Source organism: Camelina sativa, chromosome 15 (assembly GCF_000633955.1).
Source record: "Camelina sativa cultivar DH55 chromosome 15, Cs, whole genome shotgun sequence".
NCBI lineage: Eukaryota > Viridiplantae > Streptophyta > Magnoliopsida > Brassicales > Brassicaceae > Camelina > Camelina sativa.
Genome location: NC_025699.1, coordinates 4,730,111 through 4,747,685, shown reverse-complemented (window position 1 = coordinate 4,747,685; position 17,575 = coordinate 4,730,111). Strand labels below are relative to the sequence as shown.

General features: G+C 31.8%; 4 protein-coding genes and 1 pseudogene across 4 annotated transcripts; 1 reads left to right on the top strand and 4 right to left on the bottom strand.

The window, feature by feature from the left end:
- Positions 1 to 776, bottom strand: LOC104745317 (probable thionin-2.4). The gene is made up of 3 exons (XM_010466515.2): positions 507 to 776; positions 327 to 401; positions 1 to 243 (listed from the first exon to the last, which is right to left on the bottom strand). Exons 1-3 carry the CDS (start codon positions 730 to 732, stop codon positions 146 to 148), a joined length of 399 nt encoding a protein of 132 aa, XP_010464817.1. The 5' UTR covers positions 733 to 776; the 3' UTR covers positions 1 to 145.
- LOC104745316 (probable thionin-2.4) lies at positions 3,000 to 3,833 on the bottom strand. Its single transcript, XM_010466514.2, has 3 exons — positions 3,565 to 3,833; positions 3,406 to 3,483; positions 3,000 to 3,307 (listed from the first exon to the last, which is right to left on the bottom strand). Exons 1-3 carry the CDS (start codon positions 3,788 to 3,790, stop codon positions 3,204 to 3,206), a joined length of 408 nt encoding a protein of 135 aa, XP_010464816.1. The 5' UTR covers positions 3,791 to 3,833; the 3' UTR covers positions 3,000 to 3,203.
- Positions 9,188 to 10,155, bottom strand: LOC104745315 (probable thionin-2.4). The gene is made up of 3 exons (XM_010466513.2): positions 9,857 to 10,155; positions 9,683 to 9,760; positions 9,188 to 9,580 (listed from the first exon to the last, which is right to left on the bottom strand). Exons 1-3 carry the CDS (start codon positions 10,083 to 10,085, stop codon positions 9,489 to 9,491), a joined length of 399 nt encoding a protein of 132 aa, XP_010464815.1. The 5' UTR covers positions 10,086 to 10,155; the 3' UTR covers positions 9,188 to 9,488.
- On the top strand, positions 12,236 to 12,935 carry LOC104748131 (protein CWC15 homolog). Its single transcript, XM_019236635.1, has 3 exons — positions 12,236 to 12,366; positions 12,694 to 12,859; positions 12,927 to 12,935. The coding sequence occupies exons 1-3, from the start codon at positions 12,236 to 12,238 to the stop codon at positions 12,933 to 12,935; spliced, it is 306 nt and encodes a 101-aa protein (XP_019092180.1).
- Positions 14,142 to 16,010, bottom strand: LOC104745314 (annotated as a pseudogene).

Sequence of the window (17,575 nt, the reverse complement as noted above, 5' to 3'; positions counted from 1 at the left end):
AATTTGAAAAAGCTTAATTATTAAAACGTGGACACAAGAGTTTTAACGGTTTTGTCACATACACGACAATTATTGAAAACATGAAAAACAATACTGTGAAGGATGACCACCCACTTCACTTCCAGATGCATGTGGTATCTTTTAACTAGGCAATTTCAACTGCATTTATCGAACTCTTGGTGCATACTTTGGCACATGCGTCAGCACATTTTCTAACTGCTTCATTCACGATTTCACTAGCATCTAGCCATCAAAACAAAATTTGAATGGATTATTATTTTGTCGATTATTATAAATAAATAAAAGTTTGTAGTGCTTTGCTTTACCATTTTGGAGAGTAATTAAGGCACCACAGACCGAGGATACACATCCCAACTTGCAGTAATTATTGACAACATCACCTTGAAACAACAATTCATAACACATACAAAAAAAATTTGAAATCGCGAGACGTCTTGTTACATATAACATTTGTAATAATGCAAAATATTAATCCATAAATTTACCTGTGTTTTCGAGAATGTCTTTTGTGTATCCGTTAGGACATGACCCATCAACGATTTGGCAGCCACTCATGCTTGCACACACTGGCCTGGGACGTCCAACAAGGCGGCAAATATTATAGATATTTCTTGCATTGGTGGACGGACAGCAGCTCTTTGCGTCAACTTGAATTTGTGCCATGAACAGACACGTTACGAGCACACTTACGATCAAGTTTTTGCCTTCCATCTCTCGATTGATTAGTTGTTTGATCCCAAAATGTATGTGGAGAGTTATAAGGATGTATTGATGAAAGGGTGATGAAATAAGGCTTGCTTAAATACTAGTTAGTCTTCAACTGCAACCACAAACTTTATTGGAAGAAGCGTATGTGGGGTTTGAAGGGGCAATATACTAAAGATTAGTTTATAACAACGTGTTTTGTGGGAGTTTCGAGTTATATAACTAACTTTCCACTCTCCAGTGGTTGTTTTTTTTTCGAAAGCAAAGCACATTTTTGTAGTTAGATTAATGTTTTGAGAAGAAGAAAAAAATCGTAACACCTTCATGATTCCTTCTTCTCCAAGGAACTATAAAGTTTTATAGTAAAGATAAAATCAAACTGTTACCAATAACTCCAACAAGATCACGTCTCTTTAAAAAAAAAAAAATCGTGGAAGCAAACAAACTATATAAGCCACATGATTTCGAACCCGGTTCTAATACCTTGTTAATCTGGTGAGACTAAAATACAAAAATGTTTAGAAAACTATTATTATAGAATCTCATAAGAAATAAGATAAAAGTTATATGTCTTTTACTATGAGTAATACTCCCCGTGTAAATGGTTAGAAAACTATTCGTATGAGTAAAAGGTCTATAAAGTTTGTATCACTTCTCTCGTGTAAATATTTTGAATATGAAACGTAAGATTTAGTTGGTGTACTGTTAACGAAAAACAGAATAGATCTCCGTGCTTGGCTCTTGAGTGTTTATTTTCTCTAAATTCACTAGCTATAAAGTGAGTGATGGGTTAAAAAATTATGGATTCTAATTTCGAAGAACTGGAATATCGGAATTGTTGTTGTTGGCTTGATTCCGTGGAAGAATAAATTATGAAGCGTATGAGTAGATTGAATAGGGAAAGTAAGATAAGAATGTAGTTAGTTACAACGTGTTTGTGTTTCGTTTCTAATGTTTAACTTTTTTTTTCCTTTTTTTAAACTAATTTTGTTCTAGTTATGTAGATATACATATATGTAAGAAGTTTGGTACAACGTGTTTTGTGTTTCTTTGTTTAATTTTAAAGTATCAATTTGAATAATATGTTGGGACCAAATGTTTGTTGCCTGATTTGTATTTTAAATGGAAAAAGGACTTTTGATGTTTGAAAATAGTGAAGTTATGTTTACGTAAATCTAAAATATTAGTCTGTAATGGAAATGTAATATGTACAATAAAATTATCATAAAGGGAGAGGTGGGTCTTTGACTCTTTTCTTACACGACACAGAAGATTAAGGGAGCAGGTTATTTGCATTTGTTTTCGTAGAGTATATACAACAATTAGTTCATAAAAAAGATTTTCATACTTACTACTTTTTTTTATCAAATTTGCAAACACGTATGGGGACTGATACCTATATTCTTTTGGTTCAGTATTTGAACCTGCTACCACCACGTTAATTAATTTTATTAGGCCTACATTTACATTAGAAAAGTGCATGAGTCATGTGACCTTCTTTGTTATTTTTGCTATCTAACACGTCATTAGCCATGACCGAAGAAAGCAACGGTCCAAAAACGCAAACACTTAACACATACGACGCCGTCTGGAACCTAATATTCTGTTACGAAATCATGTTTCTAAGTTTTACCCAAGTGTTGACGACACAATTAATCTGAAGGATTGCTCTTTAAATCTGTAGAAACATGTTTACAAATGTGAGATCGATAAAAAACGACCGAGTTCATGGAATACACGAATTATTTGGTATTGAGAAAGTACGAAACCTATTTCAGAATATGAGTCAATTACGTTTCCTTGTTTCACACACCCTACCTATAGTTTGTTGCTTTGCTTTATTTTCATGGGGGAAAAACCAATCTCATATATAGGTGTTCACTATATGATTCTATCAAATTCATGATTATATTTGTAATAACGACTTGTACTTTATAAAAAAAAAACCAAAAAAGAAAGCAAAATAATTTAATGTTGTGAAATCCAACTGCTAAAATTAATATAAATTGAAAAATATTAATGGACTTTTATAAATTTGTGTTAGGGTGAAAACCGATATTTTCGAGTTTTGATTTGATTAATTAATTGGTTAGATTTAGCATTTAATTTAGAGTACATAGACACGCATAAACAAGGATCCCTAACTAGGCAATATTATTAGTTTGAAAACCTTAACACTACTGTAGTTGATTAAGTAGCATATATTGTCATAATATGAGATTCATATAGAAATCTGGTCGAGAGCATATGATGAGTACAAACATATTATTCATTTATTAAAAGATAGGGAGTAGAAGGCATATACAATCTAGGGATCGTCAACCTTCAAGGCAAGCACATCACAAACGCACACGAGAATCAAATATTTTTTGTCACATACACGACAATAATTAAAAACATGAAAAACAACACTATGAAATATGACCACCCGCTTCACCTCCGGATGGCGTGGTATCTTCATGGATGGGTATTGTTGTCTAGGCAGTTGCAGTCTCAACTGCATTCATCGAGCCTTTGGTGCAGACTGTAGAACATAAGTTGACACATTTTTCAACTGCTCCATTCACGATTTTACTTGCGTCTAGTCATCCAAAACAAAAGTTAAACAAATTATTTTCTAGTCGATTACAAAAAAAACATTTGGTACGAATGATAATAAATTTGGTAAGTTTGCTTTACCGGAGTTTTGGAGAGTAGTGACCGCGCCACACACAGATGATACACACCCAACCTTACAGTATTCATTGACAACATCACCTTGATACATATATCAAAACTCATCAAAAAAACTTAAATCATAATCCGTCTTGTAATAAAGCACAATATCAATCAATTTACCTTCGTTTTCAAGAATATCATATGTATATCCGTTAGGACATGATCCAGTAACTATTTTGCAGCTACTAAGGCTTGCACAAACTGCCCTGGAAGCTCCAGCCAGGCGGCAAGTATTATAGATATTTCTACCAGTGCTGGACGGACAACAGCTCTTTGCATCAACTTGAATGTGTGCCATGAACAGATTCATTACGAGCACACATACAATAAGATCTTTGCCTTCCATCTTTTGATTGATTAGTTATTTGATCACAAAATGTATATGGAAACTTATAAGCTTGTATTGATGAAATTGTGATGACACAAGCGTCTGTCTATTAAATACTAGTTAGTCTACTATTTGCAACCACAAACTTCATTGGAAGAAGCGTATGTGGGGTTTGAAGGGGGTAATATCTAAAGATTAGTTTATTACAACGTGTTTTGTGGGAGTTTCGAATTATATAACTAACTCTCTTGTAGTTTTTTTTTTTTCTTTTTCCGAAAACAAAAACAGTTTTGCAGTTAGATTAATGTTTTGAGAAGGTGGAAAAAAACAATCGTAACACCGTACCTTAACATGATTTTTTCTTCTCCAAGGAACCAGAAAGTTTTCTAAGTGAAGTTGAAATTTAACCGTGACCAAACTCCAACAAGATCACGTCGATGTCTTTTTTGGAAAAAAAATGATGGAAGCAAACAAACTATATAATCCACATTATTTGGAACCCGGCTCTACTCTACCATGATAAATTAAAAAGAGTAAGAACACACAAATGTGTTAGAAAAAATATTATTAGAATCTTAAAAATTAAGGTACAAGCCAGTTATGTTGTCTTAAGTGATCTAAGTTTCCTCAACTAAAATAGATATAAATGTAAATATTACATCTTAATATAATAGTAAATTTCATAAAGTAGGACATCAATGATCTTTTAGATCTTTCTCATTCTTCATGATTTTCATACTCTTGAAATATTCGATTTCATCAATCTCTCAATATCGTTTCGCTCATAACTTGTGTGATGCTTGATCAAAGAAGATTAATACTGCAGGGTTCTTTCCGGACTGTCTAAGTATACAGATAAGCAAAGAAGTGTAAGAGTAACCCGGCTTATACCTCAAAGTAGACAAGCATGTGTGATACCCAACCCCTAGCTCGATCCTTTGTTTTCAACCAAGTATGAAAGGTTTAGTAGGAAGGTTGAAACAGTTTGCTCTAGAATATATTAGGGGTAATATGTCTATAAAGTTGGTATCACTTCTCTCGTGTAAATATTATGAATTTGAAACGTAAGATCGATTTAGTTGGTATACTCTTAACGAAAAGAGAATAGATCTCTGTGTTTGGCTCTTGAAGTGTTTGTTTTCTGTAAATTCACTAGCTATAAGGTGAGTGATGGATTTGAAAACATTTTGACGGATTCTAATTTCGAAAAAGTGGACTATCGGAATCGTTATGGTTGGCTTAATACAGTGGAAGCATTAATTATGAAGCGTATGATAGTAGATTGGAGTTGGGAAATCATATATATAAAAGTAGAGTTTCAGTCTCTCCTTATTGGTCCACTTGGCAATGCAATTTCAACAACAAAATAATTTATATTAAAACACAAATTTAAAAACAATTAATTTTCACATTTTACTCACATAATATAAAACTGAAATCTTTATAGCTTCTCCCTATAAATTATGCATTAACTTTATTTTTTCACTAAGTTGAATTAATCAATTGTATTAAAACAAAACAATAAATTAGAATTGTAACTCTCATTTTTCTAAATTTAATTTTTCATCATTTCTCTTCCTATAAATACTCATTATCTTATTCTCTTAGTCTATCATTCTTTCATTCTCTCATCTTCTTCTACTACTCTCAAATCTCTTTTTTTTGTTTTGTTTTGTTTTGTTTTGTATTTTTTTTGTTATTATTGTTGTATGGGTTATAAAAAATCAAATCAAATATCATTGTAAAAGCTTAGTTTTAGAGTTTGTATGATATGTATATCTTATATATTTATTTTAATCTTTTAAAATGTTTATCTCCATTTTCTATTTTATATTAACATCTTATAAGTCATTATTTTCATACTTCCTTACAATATTCACCACACAATAAGATCATAAAGTTGAAATGATCCATATGTAATTATCTATTATGTCTCTGGTTATCTCACATATTCATGTATCATTTTTAATAATTTATAAAGATCAATATAATATTTAAAGATCAATATAATTATCCATTTATCCATTTATAAAGACTATTTTGTTTTGTGATCCAATTGATAAATCTGCAGAGATCAATATAATATATATTATTTTTTTTTTATGATTTGAGGTTTTTGAAAACAAAAAGAACATAATTAAACAATTGGTTTTTAGTGTCTTTAATCTAAATAAAAAATGATCCAAAAAAAAAAAACATATTCAACTGGAACTTAAATATAAAAATAAAATATAATTTTAAAAATATCATTTCACTAAATTCTCTAAAGATGAAACCATTAGTATGAAATCTAGCACTATAAATTAAATTGATGAGTGAAAACCAAAAAAATATAAGTTATCCTTGGGATTTTAAAAATTATTGAGATTGAAGAATTCATATAATTTTATAAGAAAACTAATTTAGTTTGTCACTTAAAAAGTAATATTTTTTATTTTGAAATATTATGTGTAAGTGTTGAGTTTATATCAACAAACAACCAAATCATGTGAATTTTGATTCAGCCACTTGGTATTCCTTTTATTTTAGGTTATAAAAAATTAAAATATTTATTTATAATTAAAGACATGTAACTCCATTTAACTCAAATGTAACTCCTATCCAATAATTGTACATTAATTCATTCCTCCTACTAACTTATTATCTTTCAAGAGAAATTATTTTTGGTTAAGTTTTAATATTTTTTATTTATTTTGGTTGGCTAAACTTATATTCATATTTTGGTTGGCTAAATGAATATATTTCTCATGTAAAATTATTGTGTATAATATATTTCTCATTTCAAAGTTTAAAGCAATATATGATATATATAAAAGTAAGGTTTTAGTCTCTCTTTATTGGTTGATTTTCATTTAATGTTTTCTAATTTTTTTTTTATTTTTTTATTTGCTTTCTAATTGCTTTAAACAATATTTAAGATCCAATAAACACAATACATTTAACTCACACATTAAAANTAAGATCAATATCATATTTAAAGATCAATATAATTATCCATTTATCCATTTATAAAGACTANCATATTCTACCACTCAATTTAATTTCAAACACAATAAATTACTATTGTAACTCCATAGTTCTAAATGTAACTTCCATCATTTCTTATCATATAAATAAGCATTCTCTCAATCTATCATTCTCTCATATTGACATTCTTTTACTATCTCATTTTCACATTCTCTCATTCTCTTCTACAATACCTCAAATCATTTTTCGTTTTTTTGTTATTTTTGATTTCTTATTTTTGTTGTATGGGTTGTAAAAAACAAATGAAATATCATTGTAAATTGTTAATGCTAAATTTTAATTTTAGAGACTACATGATATATATTTTACATTGTTCTTATTTTAAAAGATTTATCTCATTTATCTAATTTGGATTATTATCTTATAAGTAATCATTCTCTCTTCCTCTCCCACCAATATCAAATGTTTGATTCTATATTTTAATTTAGAAAGTATTATATATATATAGATATTACATTGTTCTATTTTTTAAAGATTCATCTCCATTATCTAATTTGGATTACCATCTTATAGTAAACATTCTCTCCTCCTCTCCTACCAATATCAAATGTTGTTATATCTCCTATGTGTTGTAACTTGTAAGAGTTTGATTCTATATTTTAATGTAGAAAGTATTATATATATTTAACATTGTATTCAATTTTTATTTTATTTACATAAAAAAATATTTTTTTTTATATTTCTTGCCTTTCTAATCTATTCATAGTTATATTCTCTCAAGAAAGTGTCAACTACACCACAACTCACGTGTTGCATGGGAAAGCACCTAGTTAGGATAATAATGTAGTTAGTTACAACGTGTTTTGTGTTTCTCTATTTAATTTTTAGAAATAGTTAAATTATGTTAACCAAAACTCTAAAACTAATTTAAAGGGAGGTGCATGGGTCTTATCTTCTCTTACGCGGAACACAAGATTGAGGGAGCAGGTTATTTGTATCTGTCTTCGTAGAACCAAAAAGATAATCATACATACTAATATTATTTTCTCAAATTTGTAAACACGTATATAGATTGGATTGGATACCTTTTTTCTTTATATTAGAAAAATATGACCTTCTTTGTAATGTCAAATGCCAACACATCATTATTCATTCAGTCATGGCGACGAAAGCAACGTCGACAAAAAGCAAACACTTCAAACATAACGACGCCGGCTGGAATCTAATATGTTGGTTTTTATTAATTTTTAATATTTCCTGAGTCAAGCAAACTTCAATCCGATTACGGTCTGGAACCAAAATATACAATAATGGAATTATGTTTTTGAACTTTGAGTCAATTAAGTTTTATTGTTCACATGGACATACCAATCTCATATAGGTTTTCATTGTATGATTCTATCCAATTCATCATTATATTTGTAATAACAACTTCAATTCTAAAGTGAAGCAAAATAATTAAATATTATTAAATTTAATTGCTTATAAGTTATAATAATATAAATTAAAACATTCTCATTGAATCTTATAAGTTTGTTTTAGCGTGAATTCGACGATTTTAGAGGTTTGATTTGATTAATTGAGATTTACGATTACCTAATTTAGAGTATAGACACATTAATACAAGGCTAGTTGGCTTTGCCAATTTAATCTACAGTGAGCAAACCTTAACACTGTTGTTAATTCAGTGGCATTTATGTTGTCATGATATGAGCTCCTTATATGACCACTCCGTTCAAAGAAGAATATTGTATTTTAATTGTGGCATATACCAAAAGAAAAAGAAAGAAAAATGGTCGAGAGCAAAAGATGGATGCAAACACATTATTCATTATTTAACAAACAGAGATTATAAGGCATAGACAACCATCTTCGCACATACACACACGAGCACAAAAGTAATATATTTCTCACACAAACATTTATTGAAAACATGAAAAACAATACTAAGAACAGGTCCGGCCCACCCATAAGGCAGCCAAAGCATTTGCTTTAGGCCACATAATATATAAATAATTTTAAGGTCACATCTTCAAGAGATTATATAGGTCAGCTGGTTATGTATCTTCAAATTTAGAGTTTGTCCTTGGTTCGAGTGTTTTTCACATCAGATTTTTAATTACGTTTTTCTCTTTTCCCTTTTACAGTTTTTTTTGATCATTTGCTCTCGTTCACATGTTTCTGTTTTCCTTTTTTCTGTGTAGGAGTTGTCAAAAAAATTTTCATTATTTTGTTTATTTCCTGTTTTTTACAAGAAAATGTCCAAATATTAAATTTAAATTCTACTAAATATTAAAATATTTAATTTCTTCAAACAAAACTAAAAATTAAAAAATTCTACACAAGAACATTGATCATTGCTGTTGCTGAGTAACTGAGTAAGCTTTTGTTTTTTTTTTCCTTCTTAACTTTAATCCTTATTTTATTATAATGATATACTATCAAGTATTCTGGATTATTATCAAATCAAAGATTATGATTTTAAAATAATGAATGTATTTGGGAATTAGGGATTGCAAAATCATGTTGTCTCGTTTTGTATACATCAATAACTTTAAAAATATTTTTTAGTTATATTTTAGTATTTTTTGTGAAAGAAATTATTAAATTTTACATTAAAAAAATATGCTTTAGGCCACCAAAATTCAAGGACCAGCCCTGCTAAGAAAGATGATCACCCCTTCACCTAGACATACGTGAAAGATGACCACCCCTTTCACCGAGACATACGTTGTATTTTCATGGTTGTCTATGCAGTTTCAGTTACATTCATCGAACCCTTGGTGCAAACTGTAGAACATGCGCTGGCACATTTTTTAATCGCTTCGGTTTCACTTCCATCTAGTCATCGAAACAAAATTTGAACGGATTATATATTCTCTTGTCGATTATTAAAATGAAAGCATGATAATAAAAATAACGAGTTTATTTAATTTGCTTTACCGGAGTTCCCGAGAGTGGTTAACGCACTGCACACGGATGATACACACCCTAACTTGCAATATTCATGAACAACATCACCTTGAGACAAATATTCAGAACACGTTAGAAAAATGAAACCGTTATCCGTCATATAACAAATAACTTGCATAATAAAACATAATATAAATCAATTACCTGTGTTTTCGAAAATGTCGTTCGTATATCCGTCAGGACATGTCTTCGCACTAACGAATATGCACTTACCGAGTCTTGCACAGAATGACTTTGTACTACCCGCCAGGCGGCAACTAATATAGATAGATCTAGCAATGCTGGACGGACAACAACTTTTTGCGTCAACTTGAATTTGTGGTATGAACAGACTCATTACGAGCACAGTTAGAATCAAATTTTTGCCCTCCATCTTTCGATTAATTAGTTGTTTGACCACCAAATGTACATGGATTAGTTATAAGCTTGTATTGATGAAATGGTGGTGAAACAAGGCTCCCTTAAATACTAGTTGGTCTATAATTTGCAACCACAAACACGGCTATCACATGCGCTATATACTGTACACGGTGGGTGGATTATTTGCAATCATAAATTTCGTTTGATAACTTTATCACATACTCTCTATAGATTCTGTACCAAATCTCAATGGCTTACAGGAAATCTGATCATTCGGACTAAAGGAGTTTATCTTCTTATTCTTTTTCTTTTGGTGTTACTTTAATAATTTAATTTGGATATTTAAAATTCACTATTTCGTATTAGTTTTGCTTGCTGGTTAAATTTCGTATGTTCGTGCTAACAGTATTATTATTATGTTCGTACTTGTAACTTGATTTATAACTATGATAGTTATATAGTATGAGTATTCTGTCTGTAAGTTAGTATCACCTCTCGTGTAAATATTTCGAATTTGAAACGTAAGATTTAAACTGTTAAGATTTAGTTGGTACGTGGATGACATAAACTCTTGTGTAAAATATTTTTAACAAAAGATGAATTATACTGTGAAGTATTAACAAAAAGACGATATCATCTCTGTGTTTATCTTATGTAAATTCACCAGTTATAAGGGTAAATGAAAGGTGCGTGATGGGTTGAAAACATTTACAGATTCTAATTTTGAAGAATCGGAATCGTTGTGGCTGGCGTATGAGTAGACTGAGGAGGCAAAGATAAGAATTATGCAAAAAAAAAGATAAGAATTATGTAGTTTGATACGACGCTTTTCGTTTCTTTATATTCAATTTTTAGCAAACTGTCTTGTAGTTATATATAGGTATGTATATATTTTATACTAGATGACGAAAACAAAACTCCAAAAAGATTATAACAAACGTGTTTTGTGTCTCTTTTTATTTGATTTTAATCAACTCTTTTCTTTTGAGTTTTCAATTTCCATAGATGAATATTATCTATGGAAAAATCAAATCAATACCTAAGCATCAGATCAGTTTATTTCCTATGAAATATCTTCTTTAGTCTTGATTGGCTAATCTAACTTCCACCGTTAAACACATAAGATGAAGACTGTACATGAATGTTGATCTTCGTAACACCTCTTTCTGAGAAACACATAGTCTTGCACTCAGAAATGATCGGGTTGGAGTAACGCCTCGCGAAGGTGCCTCCCAAGATACCGCATAGTTTACTTAAACCAGAAACGACCTGGTCAAAAATAACACCTCCAAAAAATGCCTTTAAGGTGTTCCATCGCTCCTTGGTAATTAGTCTACAACTCCGGGAGAGAAACCGGAATCACTCGTATGACTCAAAAAATCACCTAGCCACGTTGCGCCCAATGTTGGATATTAGTTCTGGCTTCTCTTAGACTCTCATTCTTCTTTGATAGATATGATCTCTTACATCAATATAAATTAACGTATTTAATAAACTACTCTCTCCTTTTTAATCTACTGATTTAACTTATGTGATTCATAATCAACGAAACCCGCTAACGGGCTTAATTAACTTAATGGCCCAATGCTTCTTTGCTTCTTCCCCTACTTCTTCCTCTTACCAACACTTCTTCATCTTCTCTATTGCTTAATATTCTCGACCCATTAAGGATTTTGCAGCCACTTACGCTTGCACGTATTGGCTTGCAAGTTCCCGGGAAGCGACAAGTATTATCTATCTTAGCAGTGATGGACGGACAGAAGCTCTTTGCGTCAGACTCATTACAAGCACATTTTTACAATCAAAGTTTTGCCTTCCATCTTTCAATCAAAGAAGTGTCACTTCTTCTTACTATGAAAAAGATTGTATTATCAACAAAATTACAAACTTTATTCTAGTGAAAAAGTTGCTGATTACAATTTTAAAAAAAAAAAAATAATAATAATTAAGGTCGATTAACAAAAAGGACCTTAATTAGAGATAAAGATATCTTAAAGTCGGTTAATACAATTAAAGGATCGTAAATATAAACTGAAGGCTACTTAATTTCCCGAAAAAAATATATATAAATTGATCACTTCTTCTATCTCGTTAACGCGCCTGAGAGTCCTCTTCGTCGTTCGTTATCTCTGATCGTAAAGGTAGGGTTTTTGTTTTCAGAAGATGACGACTGCAGCACGACCTACCTGGCCTCCAGCTAAGGGAGGTAACGAGCAAGGTGGTGCTCGGATCTTTGGTCCGTCTCAGAAGTATTCGTCCCGTGATGTCGCCGCTCACACAACTTTAAAGCCGAGGTAAGCTTTCTAAACTCTTCTCTGTCTTCCTTGATTCGGTCCGAATTAGATATTACATGTGAATTCAGTTGAAATGTTTTTTTTTTTTATTGATGAGATATACTGTCCAGAAATCTAGGGTTTATTGAATTCAAAAGAGTACTTTGTCTTTGGGCTACTGAGATGAGATGGATAGTATTGTTAGCACATCTCTATCTATGGGATTCTATATACTCATGTCTCTCCTATATATACTTTTTATTTCACCGTCCATTATTTGTGTCAGATTTGGTTTGATTTGATCATATGTTTTCTAACCTGGATGCCCTAATGTTTAGGCTCTAAAAGGGATCATGAAGATGGGATTATTCCTCGCAGTGTAGATGCTGATGATTCTCATGTTGATAACAAAAATAACGATGAAAGTGACGATGATGATGAGGACGACACTGAAGCTCTTATGGCTAAACTCGACCAGATAAAGAAAGAAAGAGTGGAAGAGAGGCTCAGGAAGGTAATGTTAATTGCTATTGTCTATGACGTTTCTGCTCAGATTACTATTAATAAAATGGATATGATAGGTTTTTTAAAGTTAATGTTTCTCTATTCTCATCTTTTTTGATATGATGTTCTCTATTACTTATGTGTCATACGCATTTTCCAGGAAAAGCAGCAGAAGATGGAAGACGCCAAGGAAGAGGAACTTATCAAAGGAAACCCACTGCTTAATGGTCCAACTTCGTTAATGTCAAAAGGAGGTTAGCATCTTTTGTAATCTTTTTTTTCTTCATGATATCTTGGGATTATATATTAACTGTTTGAGGTAGATAGTTAAAAACTACGTATCTCTTTTGTTTTCAGGTGGGATGATGATGTTGTCTTCAAGAACCAGGCACGTGGAGAAATGAAAGCACCTAAGCGCTTCATCAATGACACAATCAGGAATGACTTCCACAGAAAATTCCAAAGCTCGCTTAAATACTAGTAGTCTAGTTCGTCTACAATTTGCAACCACAAAATTCGCTTGATACAATGATACCAATCACATGCTCTATAAATTCTGTACACGCTGCATGGACCAGGCCCGCCTCATTAAATGGGTTATGTGTATTTTTAAAAATGACCCTAATATATGACAATATCTTTGAAAAAAAGCCACCCTTATCTCAATGGATACCTTCACTTCCGGGAAATTATTGTACCTTTTTTTTTTTTTTTTTTTTAATTAGGAAAAAGAAACTCTTAAAATTTTCTGTAACATTTGAATTTGGATGCTTAATGTTCTTTTTACAATTCACTATTTCGTGTTTAGTTTTGGTGGTTATATTTTTGTTTGTTCATGCTAATCATACTCTTATAATTTGATAGATTTGGATGGTTCGTGCTTACCTCTTAGAATTTGCTGTCAGTATCCTCTAAAGTTTATGTGCCGGTGGATCGCTCTGCTCATATCTTGTGTGATGCTTGATCAAAGAAGACCACCGGAGGGTTCCATCCAATCCTTCATTTCAGCAAAGAAATTGAAGGTTTAGTTGGAAGTTGGCACAGTTTTTTCAAAAAAAATATATATAGTACGAGTATTCTGTCTATATAGTTTGTATCACTTCTCGTGTGAATATTTTTTGGATAGGCAGCTCAAATAATTAATAAGCAAATTGCTTAGAGTTCCGTAGAGTTTGAGCATTTGAATTGGACCATTACGAAGTTGAGACAAACAAGTACAGCAGCCATTACACTGCAGTCTGTCCAACAAGCAGTACACTAAAAGCTGGCTCTGCCTAGCAAGGAACTATAAATAAAAAAGAACTGAGAGCATCATTTTTGTTATTAACTTTAAATTAATAACCACTTAACCAGGTGTGAATTTTTAGTGGTTGGGCAAGTCCCTCTTGCTTTGTGGTGTTATTTTGGGATACTGGTGTTACAAATACGGGTCAATTATTGAGTAAGTCATCAAAAGCCACAAAGCCAGTCGACGTAGCAGTAGTAGTGTCATCACAAAACGACGCCGTATTCAGCTTCTCATCAATGTCCATAAAACAAGCAATCAAATCCTTCTCGTCCATGGTTATCAGAATTTTCTCTTTATCACTGGCTTCTCTTGGTTGTTCAGAAAATATCACCATCTTGATCCTGTCGAGTCTGTATTTTCTCGAGGCGATACCAGCAGCGAGCTTGTTAAGGAGACGTGCAGAGCTTGTGGAGGAAGAAGAAGAAGAAGAAGAAGAAGAAGTGTTCGGTGTCGGAGACGGCAACGTAGTTGGGTAGGAGGTGGCTTCGTCGACGGTGAGGAACGTTGGCTCATGAGTCATCATTGGATCGATTCTTTCTTTAGCTAGTCTTTTCTTAAGACATGAGTTCCAATGGTTTGTCATGGTCTGTTCGGTTCGGTATTTGCTTAGCTATTATTGCCCACCTATGTATCATCATTAAATTTAAGAGAATGTACCATATTGCTAGCTCTAATAATTTAGTGCTGCATAATTGACTGAAAACATTATTGACCAATGTTGGGTTAGGTTTACATTTAATTACAAACCAATTTACCTGTTTCCAAGAAGAGCATGGAACTTGATGATTTCATTTTCCTCCTGAGGAGTGAACTTGCTTCTTTTAATCCCAGGCCTCAAATAATTCATCCACCTTAACCTACAACTCCTTCCACATCTTTGCAGACCTTTTTTATGCATTTAAATAATAGGATTATCAGAAAATTAAAAGTATTAAAAGTTCCTAAAATCTATCTTTTCCTATTACTCTAAATTTATATGGTTAACAGAACTACCAATTTTGTGAAAATTTCATGTACTCCTAAATTTACTTCCTAAAAATATCATCTAACAAATCTTCAATAATTATCTTGAAAAGAGGATATTAGAAGATCTCGGAGATTACGAGATCGAGTTAAATGGAAAGTTAATATTTGTGTAATATTCTTCTATTTAACTTGATCTTGTAATCTCCAAGATCTCCTAATATCATCTTTTCAAGATAATTATTGAAGATAATGAATAAAATGAGCTCTGATACCATGAATAAAATGAGAGAAACTATTTGGTTACTAAAATTTCCTCCAAATCTATCAGATGAAAAAATATTGTTCACTATTGGAGAAAATTAAAACAATGCAAAACCTACTCGAAACAAAATCTTTAGTTCTCCGACACAAACTGGAATCTAAAGATCCTAGCTTCTTCGAAGCCTGAACTTTGAAAGAGACACAAACATAGCTAGGGACGCACGTACTGACGTACACATTAATGTATATGGTGTAAGTATAGATTTATACCGGCTCTCTTAGCCAATAAACCCCAGTTGCCGAGACCGTGTTCTTTGATGTAAGCAACGAGCTTCATGTCTTCCTCCGCCGCCCACTCTCCTCTCTTCATCCCGTCGGCGTCGAACCACGTCATCCTCCCCATTTTCGTTTTTTTTTTGTGTGTGGGTTTTGTACTCTGGTGAACCAGTCAGATCTCTGCACGTATCACTTCTCTAGTCGACTCGATCTTCGTCTTGATGAATCAGCGTACATCATCTGATCTTTTTGATAAGTTTATTTCTATTATAGTTAGTAATTATTATTTCTATTATAGTCTATATGAGGCTCTCTCCCTTATATATATAGTACAGAAATAGAAATGATATATTCAAGAGTGACGAATGGGAATCTTTTAATGTAGCGAGATATTTGGACAGGATATATTATAAATTTTTTATTCCACATACAATTGATTATAGTCACATAAATAAACGGGAAAAGGTAAAATGTATACATATATAAATAATTTACTCAATTCATAATTAACTCAACCATAGAAAAATACTTTACTATAAATCCAGTAATATCTTTATCCATTTAAGTGTATCGATATATATATATATATATATGTGTGGGGCAAGTCTTTATCTAACATAAAATTTTCAAGAAAATAATAAAACGGGTTACTGTACTGTTAACTTTTTCGTTAGCAGAAAACTTTGCATGTTATCCCGAATCGGTTTCTGTACTGATTTGTTCACTAAATATCGAAACTAGGCCTTATCTGTCAAGATCAAACGTATAGCACCTGAACATGATGAGGGTAATTAAATTCAACCATAAATGTGTATAGGTTTTTAGACGACTGTAGAAAGAATTTAGAAAGGAATTAATCACTTTTGTTTAGCCATAAAAGGAGGAAGTACCCTTTCACTTTTTTGTAGCTTGTATAAATTGCTTACGCACAATCTAGAAGCAAACTAGTAAGACCTAAAAAATGGCAATAATAGCGAATTATGGAAAAAAACTACTGTCGAGTTAGCCGGGACCGTCTCCGTGGGGTACGTGGCACTTGGTGTATATGCATAGTCATGAATCATAATGTTGTTTTTCCCCAAATTTTATTTTGGCTGACATTCACGTTAACACGCGGCACTTTCATTGTTACAGTGAAAATGGTCCCTGCCAGCCATTGGCGGAGCCAGACCCACATTTTAGAGGGGTCAAATTTTTTTTTTTTTTTTGGAATCGAGTAAAATGCAAAAATTAGAAGGTTAAAATGAAAATTTATTTAATTGATGAGTACAAATGTAAACTTTTAGGAGGGTCAAAATATAAAACTTAAAGGGTTAAAATCAAAATTTTAAATTTAGGGGTCAAAATATAAAATTTACTAGGGTCATTTTATAATTTCTACTTGAAAATATACCCAAAAAAAAAAAAAAATTAGTGGTGTCAGCTGACCCCTTCACCTCCTTAACTGCCTCCGCCCTGCTGCCAACCAACCGTGTCATAACGTTGAGGCTTCAAATGCATATTTTCCTATGGGGCATTGAAGTTTATATTGTGTGATCTCAATAATTGCTCTATTTTCTTTCAGTCAAACTGTTTATATTGTGTGATCTCAATAGTTGCTATATCTTCTTTCAGACAAAAAATCAATTACTGACTTTACTGAAAGTGATGAGCTGTTCCGTTGCGATATATAGCTATACGACGCAAACTATGATCGTGGTTCTACGTTATCAGATTTCCTTCTCGATCTAATCCGTGATTTAAAAATATTCTGATCATTACAATTGTCTAGAGACTCTAAAACATATAAAAGAGTAAAAAGTATACACGCATGAAAATTACGGAACCTCAGAATTGTGATCCGCAAAATTTGTCTTTATGTAGTTTGTTTTTATTTTTTTGATGATTTCTGAAAAAGTAATCATACGAAATATTACCCAGCACATAAATAAGATA

Excerpts from the sequence above, each read along its gene's own strand:
- LOC104745317 (XM_010466515.2), bottom strand. The coding sequence starts at position 732 with ATGGAAGGCAAAAACTTGATCGTAAGTGTGCTCGTAACGTGTCTGTTC. Across the intron at positions 402-506 it reads AGACATTCTCGAAAACACAG|GTGATGTTGTCAATAATTAC; the intron begins GTAAATTTATGG and ends TGTTGTTTCAAG. Across the intron at positions 244-326 it reads CTTAATTACTCTCCAAAATG|ATGCTAGTGAAATCGTGAAT; the intron begins GTAAAGCAAAGC and ends TTTGATGGCTAG.
- LOC104745316 (XM_010466514.2), bottom strand. The coding sequence starts at position 3,790 with ATGGAAGGCAAAGATCTTATTGTATGTGTGCTCGTAATGAATCTGTTC. Across the intron at positions 3,484-3,564 it reads TGATATTCTTGAAAACGAAG|GTGATGTTGTCAATGAATAC; the intron begins GTAAATTGATTG and ends ATATGTATCAAG. Across the intron at positions 3,308-3,405 it reads CACTACTCTCCAAAACTCCG|ACGCAAGTAAAATCGTGAAT; the intron begins GTAAAGCAAACT and ends TTGGATGACTAG.
- LOC104745315 (XM_010466513.2), bottom strand. The coding sequence starts at position 10,085 with ATGGAGGGCAAAAATTTGATTCTAACTGTGCTCGTAATGAGTCTGTTC. Across the intron at positions 9,761-9,856 it reads CGACATTTTCGAAAACACAG|GTGATGTTGTTCATGAATAT; the intron begins GTAATTGATTTA and ends ATTTGTCTCAAG. Across the intron at positions 9,581-9,682 it reads AACCACTCTCGGGAACTCCG|ATGGAAGTGAAACCGAAGCG; the intron begins GTAAAGCAAATT and ends TTCGATGACTAG.
- LOC104748131 (XM_019236635.1), top strand. The coding sequence starts at position 12,236 with ATGACGACTGCAGCACGACCTACCTGGCCTCCAGCTAAGGGAGGTAAC. Across the intron at positions 12,367-12,693 it reads CACACAACTTTAAAGCCGAG|GGATCATGAAGATGGGATTA; the intron begins GTAAGCTTTCTA and ends AGGCTCTAAAAG.